Source organism: Danio rerio, chromosome 4 (assembly GCF_049306965.1).
Source record: "Danio rerio strain Tuebingen ecotype United States chromosome 4, GRCz12tu, whole genome shotgun sequence".
NCBI lineage: Eukaryota > Metazoa > Chordata > Actinopteri > Cypriniformes > Danionidae > Danio > Danio rerio.
In genome coordinates, this window is record NC_133179.1 from 5,146,464 (window position 1) to 5,160,075 (window position 13,612).

General features: G+C 34.6%; 1 protein-coding gene across 1 annotated transcript; it reads right to left on the reverse strand.

Annotated features, from left to right (window-relative positions):
• Positions 1–202: 202 nt before the first annotated feature.
• Positions 203–12,692, reverse strand: zgc:162331. The gene is given in 5 exon segments (NM_001083859.1): positions 203–938; positions 2,150–2,335; positions 3,559–3,715; positions 3,813–4,004; positions 12,327–12,692. Coding segments are annotated over 5 exon segments (942 nt in total). The 5' UTR covers positions 12,508–12,692; the 3' UTR covers positions 203–712.
• Positions 12,693–13,612: the final 920 nt, after the last annotated feature.

Below are 13,612 nucleotides of genomic sequence, written 5' to 3' on the forward strand. Positions count from 1 at the left end.
GATAGGCTAAATATAAAAGGTTGAATCACACCAAATAGAATATAACAGAACATGTTGGTATCATTTTTAGAATAAAACGCAGAGAATATAACGCTAACTGCAATCAATACTTTATAATTGTAGTTAGAAGTGCTCTACATTAAGGTTGTTATAATTTTGGTGAGACAAAGCAGGACATAAGCAAGACAAGAACACAAATACCTTCATTTGAATCTTTTTATTTGAAATAAAATCAAGTTATAAGAATAAATGGTTAATGAGATCCCAGCATCTGTCTATAACCAGGACATTAATGTCATACTTCTATATTACTTAAAAAAAAAAAGAAAAACTCAAACATATAAAAATGATACTGTAATGTCACCTGGATTTTAATAATTTATTTTAGTGCATTATGATTTCTCTGATGAGTGCTAATAGTCTCTGCCACAAAAAAAAAAAAAAAATTCTGAAAATGCAGATCACAGTACCAGAGTCCTCGCCTCTCCTAACTTTACTCTCCGAGAAACCTTTACTCCTTTACAGGTAAAGTGCAACTACACAGAAACCCACACGTGGCCCAATGCCTGTGCAGTGGTCTTACTGAACTCCATCATTTCTGTAGTGTTTCTGAAGCCCACAGTCTCTCTACAGGAGCTGTTTTTGGGTGTCAGGGTCGTAATCCGTCTCCATAGCACAGCTGTAAAAGTTGTGAATGCTCAAAAGTGTGTTGTTATGGCCACAGACGCGGTGGGGCGGCACTGGGGTATGGCGGCAGGGCGTTTTGACTGCTGGGGTTGTCTGTGGGTGGAGGGGTGGAGAGGCGGAGGTAGACGGGTGCAGTGGGTGCTGTTGGGACGGTGGGTGTCGGGACCCTCTGCAGGACTACATGTGGGTACATCTGACTCTCCGTACGGTAAAGACCTGGAAGAGGAGCTTTTAGGAGGTTTTCCTGACTCCTGCAGAACAAACACACATCGGGGTGTTTCAAAACCATATTATGTAGCTTTTAATGTATTTATTTAGTTTTTTATTCACAGTAGTGGATTTTTTTTAATTTAAAGCACAGTATTAGGCTTATGTACATTAATTTTTTTAATTTAAAGGTAAGTGATTCAAATTATCTGTTCAGAGTGAGTTTGCTGTTAATGATTCACTGATTTAAAAGATCCGTTTAGAGCGAGTCTGCAGTTAATGGCTCAGTGATTCAAATGATCTGTTTAGAGCAAGTCTGCAGTTAACAGCTCAGTGATTCAAATGATCTGTTCAGAGTTCGTTTGCTGTTAATGAACTGCTGATTTAAATGATTTGTTCAGAGTGAGTCTGCAGCTAAAGGTTTAGTGATTCAAATGATCTGCTCATGGTGAGTTTGCAGTTAATGGCAAGCTGATTCAAACGATCTGTTCAGAGCAAGTCTGCAGCAAATGATTTACTGATTCATATAATGACGACTCAGTGATTCAAATTTTCCATCAGAGTGAGTCTGCAGTTAATGACTCACTGATTCATATAAATTAGTTAAAGTAATCAGTTAACGACTCACTGATTCAAATGATCCAGTCGATGTAAGCCTCAATTTAACGAATCACTGACTCAAGATTTCAGGTCAGAGTGAATCTGCAGTTAATGACTCGCTGATTCATATAATGCAGTCAAAGCAAGTATCCAGCGAATGACTCACTCATTCATATAACACGGTCAGAGCAAGTCTCTGGTTAATGACTCACTGATTAAATTTTTAATGAGAATTGGTCTCCAGTTAATGACTCACTGAATCAAATGATCCATTCAGAGCAAGTCTGCAGTAATAGACTCACTGATTCATATAGTGCAGTCAAAGCAAGTATCTAGTTTACAACTCAATTGATTCATTTTTAACAACTGCATTCATTCCAGTTAATGACTCACTGATTCATATAACACAGTCAGAGCAAGTCTCTAGTTAATGACTCACTGATTCAATTTTAATGACAACGAGTCTCTGATAAACAATTCACTAATTCAAATGATCTATTCAGAGCAAGTCTCTAGTTAACGACTCACTGATTCATGTTTTGTCAAAATGAGTCAGTGAGTAAATATTATTAGCGCATTTGCTTTTTTTTACTCAAGATCTTGATATGTGTACTTCATCCACCACTGTTTATTGCATTATTCTCACACAACCAACCTCTGATATCCTCGGTTATCATAACCAGCCAGTCCTCCCATATAAACCGGGCTCTCTGGGCTCAGATGGGGGTCAAGGTGCTGGGAAAGATTATAAATTTTAGGAGGTGGAAATGCTTCCCAGTCTCCTTCCTCGCGCTCCAGCCAGCACTCAGTCCTCCAGGATGATTTGCGCTTGTCTCTCGTCCTGAAAGATCAAACAAATTAATTAACCTTTTTTAATTAGCATGACTCTTCCTCCACAGAGTGTATGAGTTGACGGTACCTGTGGCGTCCGTCTGTCTGAATTTGAGTGAATTTATTTAGTTTTTCTTCCCAGTGGTGGCTCACTGATTCAAATAATCTGTTCAGAGTGAGTTTGTAGTTCCAGTCAGAGTGAGTCTCTAGTTAACGACTCACTGATTCAAATGATCCAGTGAGAAGGAGTCTCTAGTTGACGAGTCACTGATTCAAATTTTCCAGTCAAAGTGAGTCTGCAGTTAATGACTCACTGATTCATATAATGTAATCTAATTAGGTTATCAGTTAACAACTCACTGATTCTTTTTTTGTCAGAATGAGTCTTTAGATATTGACTCACTGATTCAAACATTCCTGTCAGTAGGAGTCTGCAGTTAATGACTCACTGATTCAAATGATCTGTTCACAGTGAGTCTGCATTTAATGACTCAATGATTCAAATAATGTAGACTTAGTAAGTCATCAGTTATCAACTCACTTATTAATTTCTTGTCAGAATGAGTCTCGATTTAACGACTCACTGATTCAAATGATCCAGTCAGCATAAGTCTCCAGTTAACGACTCACTGATTCAAATGATTCAGTCAGCGTAAGTCTCTAGCTAACGACTCAATGATTCACATAATGTAGTCAAAGCAAGTCGCCAGTTAATGACTCATTGATTCAAATGATACATTCAGAGCAAGTCTCCATTTAACGACTCACTGATTCAAATGATTCAGTCAGCGTAAGTCTCTAGCTAACGACTTACTGATTCAAATAATGTAGTCAAAGCAATTCACCAGTTAATGACTCACTGATTCAAATGATTCATTCAGAGCAAGTCTCTAGTTAATGACTCAATGATTAAAATTTTCCAGTTAGACTGAATCTCCAATTAATGACTCACTGATTCAAATATTCCAGTCAGGGTAAATCTCCAGTTACCCACTCAACGATTCAAATATTCCAGTAAGAGTGAGTCTTCAGTTAATGACTCACTGATTCATATAATGTAATCTAAGTAAATCTCCAGGTAATGACTAACTGATTCAAATGATCCATTAAGAGGAAGTCTCTAGTTATTGACTTACTGATTTAAACGATCCATTCAGAGTAAGCCTCTAGTTAACGACTCACTGATTCACATTTTCCAGTCAGAGTGAGTCTGCAGGTATGAGTTAACTGTACCTGCGCCGTCCGTCTGTCCGCTCCGCTCTCTCTTTGCTCATGCGCTCCTGCAGGCAGCAGATGATGAAGGACACGGACATGGCAAGGATGACGATGCTGCTCACTACCGATGCCAGCACAGCCACTCTCAGCCCACGGTCCTCTGGTTTGGGAATGGCTGGCAAATTCACACAACAGTCGACAGTGAAAATCGGGCATTTAAATAGGATTTCTTATTTGTATATCTCTTTATTTCAGAAATGATGAGCACAGACCCTCGCAGTCGGGTGGGTAATTGCTCCACTGAGCATTGCCGCTGCGCAGGACGCAAGTGATTTTCTCACTGCCCACCAGCTGGTATCCCTCGAGGCACCAGAACGCCAGCACAGTGCCCAAAGACATTCCAGTGCCCTTCTCCACATAGAAAGAACCTCGCCGAGGGGGCAGCAGAGACTCACAGCTCAGGCCTGAAAATGACACACACACACAGATGCCCAGAAATCACTTTTAAATGTGCCAAGACTGCAATACACACTTACACCTACAATAGAATAGAATAGAATAGAATAGAATAGAATAGAATAGAATAGAATAGAATAGAATAGAATAGAATAGAATAGAATAGAATGTCAATTTGTTGTTGCACTTTTTATGCTTGAACTAATGGAATAGAATGTGAGTTCTTTTCCATTAGGTTACTTGTTGCAATTACTTAAGAATTTAGGATTGGACAACAAAGATTATAATAGAATACAATCAAATAGAATAGAAAGCATTTTACTTTAGCTTTAGTTTTTTATCATGGGTCTCAATAAAACAGAGTACAGAATAGAATAAAAACTGCCATTATCATAGCAAGTCAAATATATATCCAAAGGCTAGTCAGTTAAAAAATATTATTCATATTTATTAAATTAATAACATCTAAGTATAATACTGATAAATACATTATCAATAAGCATTGTTTATTAACACTTGTGTTCTCCATCTAAAATGACAGAACATGAAAGTTAGTTTTCCTCAAGGATTTTTCCTTCTTTTTCTCTATCAGTACCCACAGGGTGTTTTCACCTTGACTCTATCCCATAATCCCTCTCTCTACATTCCCACAGAACATTCAGCGTCTTCACTGTTCTCCTACCGAGTCTTCATCACGGCACTGTCCATCTCCATTGTCAATATACAGTAAAATGAAGCTCATATTGACTGTGCTGGAGTCAGTGTGATTAAGCTGGCAGAGCCACTGGATTGTGTTTATTGTTCACACCAGTTCAACTCCACAGAGTCCTGTGCTGGTCTCATTAAGCCTGGCTTAACTGCTCACACCAGAGCCCATTGCTAGCATTAAGCAATCCGACTCCATGGCAAAATAAATAAATAACTCAGCTGTCAGATTCTTTTTCTCCTCTCTGTCCCTGTTCCATATTCTCCCCAAATGCCACACTCAGATGGTTAGGAACTGCTTTATAATGTTCTAGAGTTTATAATATAATCAATATAATAAATAAATAAATAAATAAATAAATAAATAAATAAATAAATAAATAAATAAATAAATAAATAAATAAATAAATAAATAAATAAATAAATAAATAAATAAAATAATAAAGTAATAATACAATAATGACTAGTTAACTACTTAATATATCACTTTAAAAGATTGTACTTAGTCAAACCAACACCGAATAGAATCAAGCTGAGAATAGGATAAAAACTTTTATTCTAAATAAAACACAGAATGCAACAGGATTGAAACGAAATCAAAAACAAAACCGAATCAAGCAATAGAATAGATTTAATTTTCTGCAATCACCTTTGTGTGATTAGAGTACATCAAACAGAATAGGAAAGAAAATAGAATGGAATGGAATCAGAATAGAAGATAATAAAAACTTGGACTTGGACTACAACTTGGACTAAATCAACTAAATAGAATAGAATAGAATAGAATAGAATAGAATAGAATAGAATAGAATAGAATAGAATAGAATAGAATTAATTATTATAATATTTTATGATTGAACAAAATCAACTAAATTGATATTTTGAATAGAATAGATGAACAATGAACAATAGATAAATAAATTGAACAGTAGAATAGAACAAATAACACTAAACTAATAAAACTAAATTAAGAGGGTTGCTATTATTTTTTCAAGATTTGACTAAATAGAATAGAACAGAACAGAACAGAATAGAATCGAAGGAAGTTTGTTGTTATTATTTTTTCTATGATAAATCAACAAAATAGAATAGAATACAACGGAATAGAATAGAACTAAATAGAATAGAATTGCTCTGAATAGAATAGAACTAAATAGAATTGAATAGAACATAATAGAAAAGAACTGAATAGAATTGAACTTAGAATAGAATAGAATAGAATAGAATAGAATAGAATAGAAAAGAATAGAACCAAATAGAATAGAACTGAATAACATTAAGTAGAATAGAAAAGAACAGAATAAAACTGAATAGAATATAATTGAATAAAATAGAATAGAACAGAACAGAATAGAGCTGAATAGAATAGAACTGAATAACATTAAATAGAATAGAATAGAACAGAATAAAACTGAATAGAATAGAATAGAATAGAACTGAATAGAATAGAATAGAACAGAACAGAACAGAACAGAACAGAATAGAGCTGAATAGAATAGAATAGAAAAGAATAGAAATGAATAGAATAGAACAGAATAAAACTGAATAGAATAGAATGCATTTTTTTGTGATTGTATTAAATTGATTGTATTATTTTTATGACTGGACTAATTCAACGTCATATAATGGAATATAATATAATATAATATAATAGAATAGAATAGAATAGAATAGAATAGAATAGAATAGAATAGAGATAGTTGCTATAATTTGTTTATGATTGGACTTAACTGAACAAAATAGAATTGAATGGAGATTGTTGCTATCACCTTTTTATGACTGGACTAAATCAAACAAAATAATATGGAATAGGAATAGAATAGAATTATACAAGAATAATATAGAGCTTTGTGATCAGAGTAATACAAAGACTATGAAAAGACTAAAAATTCAGAACAGAATAAAAGGTAAAATATAGAATAACAGAGTAAAATGTGTTGTAGAGAAATTATTGAATTTTACCTTAGTAAATTACTTAAATTTATTTAAATCATTAACACGTAATATTTTAAATGTAAATTGCCTGTTTACACCAGAGCCTATTGCCAGCATTAAGCAAGAGGGATGCATCATGACTTAAAATTCTCTAAATGTAAAAATTAAACTTCATAAACTCATTAGCTCATTCAAATTAAATCTAAATGTTCTGCTCACACCAGATCCTATTGCCAGCAGAGGGATGCATCATGACTTAAAATTCTATGAATTAAAAATTAAGCCTATTAAACTCATTAGCATATTCAAATTAAATCTAGATTGCCTGCTCACACCAGAGCCTATCGCCAACAGTACGTAATGCGGCTGCATGGCGAAATAAATAAATAAGTGAACTGTCAGTTTGTGTTTCTCCTCTCCATCCCGTCTCACTCTCCCTCTGCCCCATACACTCCCCACGGGTCGCAGCAGAAGCTTCTCTTAGAATAGAACATGATTAAATAAAGCATAGGGCCGCGCATTAAAAATGGATCAGCTTTGGAGTGAGTCTCTGCAGCGGATGCAGCCGGACCACAAACTCCTCAAAGCGCTCTCTAAAACACCACGCATTTATCCAAACATGATCGTGTCACTTCTGCGAGGAACAGTGTGGTAGAACTTCCCCCGCTGTGCATCTTTAATGGCTAATGCTGACTCTCCTCTGCTGACCTCACAGGCTATTTGTGGATGTGCTGGATTTCTCTCTTTAACATGTCAATTAAGTAATCCCGTTAAAAAGGTGACGTGGAAGGGTGTGTATTTGTGTTGCAGGGACATGCGGGACATGGAGAGAATGGTGTCCTCGGGCATTTCATATTAATGGTCTTTATTAAACAATGATTATTATATTCAGATTACTGTGATGCAGTGAAAATTCATGCATTCATTCATTTTCCTTCAGCTTCGTCTCTTATTTATCAGGGGTCGCCACAACGGAATGAACCACCAACTATTCCAGCATATGTTTTACACAGCGGATGCCCTTCCAGCCGCAACCCAGCACAGGGAAACACCCATACACCGTCACATTCACACACACACACACTAATACTCAGTGAAAAATTGTAAATAATAATTATATGTATAAAAATATTACAACGGTTAATAATGATACTTATTAGTATATTTATATACGTGATTTATTTATTTATTTGCATTTAGGCATTACACTAATAATGTATTAATGAGAATATTTGCTTGATTGTAATGAAAATAATGTATCAGTGTCTACTTTATCAACATTTTCTGCACAATGATGTAAATGCCATATATATTCCTAGCAAATATGTTAATATTTTAAGACAATAGTTCGACTTAAGTAAAAAAAAAAAAGAGAAATACTGCAGTATAAGAGTGTATTGAATTCACTTTTTGTTTTTACAAATTGTATATAAATGTATATAATGACACAAATAAGTTTTACATTTATTTATTTTAGTGCTGTTCAACAATTAACCACAATTAATTGCATTCAAAACACAGTTTGTTATGACTTAGCATATAAGTGTGTTGGTACTGTGTACATTACCAGTACAGGCATGCATATATTTTTAGACAATGTTTATTTATATTTGTATTTAGATATAAAAGTTATTTGTATATAATACAAATTATTATATAATACATATTTAATACAAATATGTCCCGGCCAAATTCCCTTCATTGGCCCTAACCCATCATAGACTCCCATTTATCCCCATCCACCAAACTGGCTCTATCACTGTCTCTCCACTCCACCAATAGCTGGTGTGCGGTGAGTGCATTGGCGCCGATGTCCTGTGGCTGCCGTCGCATCATCCAAGTGGATGCTGCACACTGGTGGTGAAGTGGGGAGACCCCCCTCTCATGATTGTGAAGCGATTTGGGTGTATGGCATACACGATAAATGCACTATACAAACACACGTTACTTACTTACTATATCTAAATTGAAATATCTATGTAACAAGTTTGTTTTATACAGTTTTGTTTGTATGTATCTTATAGCAACTATATGATACACACATACAGGTTAACTTTTATTTTGAGTGAGATTAATTGTGATAAAATTGTCTTAAAGCAATTAAAGAGTCCAGCACTAATTTATCTAGTTAAGTTTCTTGGGAATTAGTTGGAAAGTTTTCTCAACTGTTATACAGTATGCAATTAAAAGTATACTATCAAAAATACTGAGTTGTTTCAACCTACAGTTAAAGTCAGAATATTCAATTGTCTACAGAACAAACCATCGTTATACAATAACTTGTCTAATTACCCTAACCTGCCTAGTTAACCTAATTAACCTAATTAAGCCTTTAAATGTCACTTTGAGCTGTATAGAAGTGTCTTGAAAAATATCTAGTCAAATATTATTTACTGTCATCATGGAAATGATCGAATAAATTAGTTATTAGAGATGAGTTATTAAAACTATTATGCTTAGAAATGTGTTGTAAAAATCTCCTCTTCTTTAAACAGAAATTGAGGGAACAAAATAAACAGGGGCGGTAATAATTCAGGGGGGCTAATAATTCTGACTTCAACTGTATATTTAGGTAAAATATGGACAAACCCAACCATTGGGTTAAAACAATTATCTAGATTTTCAAATCTTTTATTATACATTACAATAAATCGAAACAATAGTTTCTAACTTAATATAAATTAAAATAGCTAACTATTGCAAAGTATGCATTAAAAAGTATACTAATAAAAAATGTTAAGCTGCTTCAATCTTAATATGGGTAAAATATGGACAAACAAAACCATTGGGTTAAAAAAAAAAAGTAAAAATGTTGCAAAATCATTAGCTTTTGTTTATATTTGACCCAAATTTGAGTCTAATCAACATTACAGAGTATACAAGTAATAAATAATATATATTTTTACTTTTTTATATATATTTACTATTTATATTTCTTTAATAAATTTAAGCCTCGGCTGGGTCAGTTGGCGTTTCTGTGTGGAGTTTGCATGTTAGCGTGGGTTTCCTCCGGGTGCTCCGGTTTCCCCCACAGTCCAAAGACATGCGGTACAGGTGAATTTGGTAGGCTACATTGTCCGTATTGTATGTGTATGAATGAGAGTCTCTGGATGTTTTCCAGAGATGGGTTGCAGCTGGAAGGGCATCCGCTGCGTAAACGTGCTGGATAAGTTAGTGGTTCATTATCTGCTGTGGCGACCCCAGATTAATAAAGGGACTAAGTCGAAAAGAAAATGAATGAATGAACTTTCTTTAATATACAATACATTTAATATATACTTTACATTCATGAGAATATCTCAATGCTGGTTTTTTCTCCTTAATGTTCTTAAACAGCCATGTTTTCCAAACTCCTTTAGGATTTCTGTGCACTGAAAGCAGGGCAAAGTCTGTCATGGCCACGGTGGCGATAAATCCCCCTCCATATTTTAGTTTCAAAGCTGGCAACTCTTTAACGGAACTGACAAACTGCCAGCTCTCCCACCGCCGGCACTGCCACGTGGCAGAAAAGCATCCTTTGTTTCACCTGTGGAATAAACCTCAAGGTAACCCACACCAGCGGACAGTCCAGGTCAAACCCATATTCCAAAATCCCTCTGCAATCAGACTAATATATCACACACCACAGCCTTCATAATGTGCTCTTTCTCTAAGCCCCACACGTATTGACTTTAGGTCAGAGGACATCAATAAACTATTTGCAAAGTACGCTGAAAGTATGCGTGCACGGACAGCTCAGCGGCATGCTTTATATGTTCTCCAATCATATTCAGATCGGACTTCAATACAGTTCGTGGCTTTGCGGATCATGCAGCATTTCAGTATGAAAGCTCTGCTTGTGTTGAAACCTCTTAAGAAGATTTTGCTTTTCAAAACCAGCATGTGAGAAGCAAATGCATGACTTGTTTGTGTTTGTTTATGCATTTAAACAATAACCATGATTGTAAATGGTGCTGCATATGAAAAAGTGGCAAAAAGTATATATTCTCAAAATGTGCATGTGGATGCTTGATCTTATTTTGCTTTTAATTAAATGTATTGCCAATGTGTTTGTAAGGAAATTTAATAGAATTAAATAGAACAACAAATTACATAGTGATAAAAAAGCCACATTAATAGTAATTAAAATAAAATAAAACATATAGTACTATAAAAATAAAACTCTAATGACATTAAATACAATTAAATAAAAAAATATGTGCAATAACAACAAATGAACAGTATATTTAACGATAAAAAACATTTTAGAATTGAATTGAATTGAATTTATTGAATGGGATAGCCCCTTCAGATGAATCATCTCATTTTCGAGGGGGTCCCTTTATAACTACATAAAGAAATTTGAGGGGGAATTTCTTTATAACTACATAATTCAGTATATGTGTGTGTGTGTGTGTATATATGTGTGTAAACCATAGAAGTAATGACCAATATATGAATTTAGGGAGTAATTGCATGTGCATTCATTTATTTTAATGTAGTTTTAATTGCATGTAAAATTAAGACCGTGAATACACAGTAAGTATGAAAAAGATATGCTAAACATATTTAAAATCTTATTAAGATTGCATTAGAAGTTTATGAACATGCACAACATTACCTCTGTGAAGGCATTACACCTATATTTTGAAAAAAAAATGCTAGTAGTGTTATCCTTAAAGGGCTGTTTGTATGTATTTTTATGCAATTATTTAATTTTTAATCAACATTATTTTCAGAAGTATATGTGTTTATATATTTGTGTTTATACAGGTACAAAATGGCTGTGAAAGCAAAGTAGGTATGTGTTTATGAAAGTTAAAAGCTTCTGGATTGCATTAGAAGTTTATCAACATGCACTATAATACAACCTCAAGTGTATTTAATCATTTTTTACATAGACCTGTACGATGTTATGCAGTTATTATATCACTTTGAAAGATCTCTTTTGTAATTAAACTCAGATAATAGAGCAAACACATGAATTTCAGAAGCAAATGTTTGATGCATATTCATATATTTGGGCTTTTGCATGTTTAACAAAGACTGCTCTATATGAAAAACCTTATGCAAAACATTAAAATGCCATCGAGATTGAATGAAAAGTTTCTAAGCATGCACTACATGCATTTGATCTCATTTGCATAGTGTGTACACTGTAAAACATGCAGGAATCCACACTCTTCATTCATGTTGTCCCGACACAAACCCATTAAGCTAACATAACTAATTTAAGTAGATTAAACATAAAGCAATTAGATTTCCTCAAAAAAATAAAATAAAATCTCCAGAACTGTGTTGTTTTAGCTTATTTTAAATCAATAGTTACATATTTTTAGTGTACTTGTATTTATATATCTCTTTTGTCTTTTTTGCAGGTATAACAAAGACTTTAAATGCATGGTGAGTGCGCTTTTTACTAACAAAAACTAGTAAAATGTATAGAAACTGCCATCTGGAAATTTAAAAGTTGCCATGTTCACAACATTTTACACAACACTACTGTATATAAAGATATGCAATGATTAAATCAACATGAAAGCTTTGTTTATAAGTAAGCTACAGTATAACAAATACTGTACAAATGCTGCATGTTATCAAAAAGTGAAGTAAAGTGTCATCCAGGTTGCTTTAGGAGTTTATAACTTTGTGCATATAGCAGTATATGATGATATTCAGTCATTATGAATGAAAACTGCAGACAAACACACCTGTATAATTGTTGGTAGGAGCCTCGGTGCTGTTCGTCCCCGTCTCAGTGGCAGGTGAAGTGCTTCGATGAAATCTAGGACTCGCCGAAGGGTCTGCGTGTGTGGTGAAAGTCCAAACCAAGCTCCATGTCAGAGAGCACAGCAGGAAGATCCAGGTGAGAAAACTCTCTCTCAGAGCCATCGAAAACTGGGCTTGAAAGGAAGAAAGAAAGTGTGAATGTCAGTCGGTCATGTCCGCCGGTGACTCCAGAGACTCTCTCAGCCTCCGAGAGAGAGAGAGAGAGAGAGAGAGAGAGAGAGAGGAGAGAGAGAGCAGCTGTGTGTTTCTCCTCTGTAAGCCTCTTGTCGCTGCTGCAGCTCCACTGCTGATCATGAGCCGCTTGCGTAATGAAACACACGGCAGAGCTGCAGTCATTTATGTGCTCACACATCATCAACATACTGTACTCTATGCACTGCTCTCTCTCTCTCTCTCTCTCTCTCTCTCTCTCTCTCTCTCTCTCTTTCTCTCTCTCTCTCTCTCAATTCAATTTAACTCAATAATTGCTTTATTGGCATGACAAATGTATTGCCAAAGCATATATAAAGTTTACATTAAAAAGAACATATATATTTAGAAAAAACAACAACAACAACACATTAAACGCAAACACAGTAAACACAGTAAATAGTAGTATGGTGTTATAATATATAGTATAATAATAATAATAATAATAATAAAATCATAATAAAAAAAATAATAATACATTCATTTATTTTCTTGTCGGCTTAGTCCCTTTATTAATCCGGGGTCGCCACAGCGGAATGAGCCGGCAACTTATCCAGCAAGTTTTTATGCAGCGGATGCCCTTCCAGCCGCAACCCATCTCTGGGAAACATCCACACACACATTCACACACACACTCATACACTACAGACAATTTAGCCTACCCAATTCACCTGTACCGCATGTCTTTGGACTGTGGGGGAAACCGGAGCACCCGGAGGAAACCCACGCGAACACAGGGAGAACATGCAAACTCCACAAAGAAATGCCAACTGAGCCGAGGCTCGACCCAGCGACCTTCTTGCTGTGAGGCGACAGCACTACCTACTGCGCCACTGCCTTGCCATAATAATAATAATAATTAAATGAAAATACAAAAAAAAATAAAATAAAATAAATTACAAATAAAAAATAAAATAAATAAAAAATAAAACAAATTACAAATTAAAAATATAATAATAATAATAATAATAATAATATTAAAACTGAATTAACTCTACATTTAACAATCATCAATTAT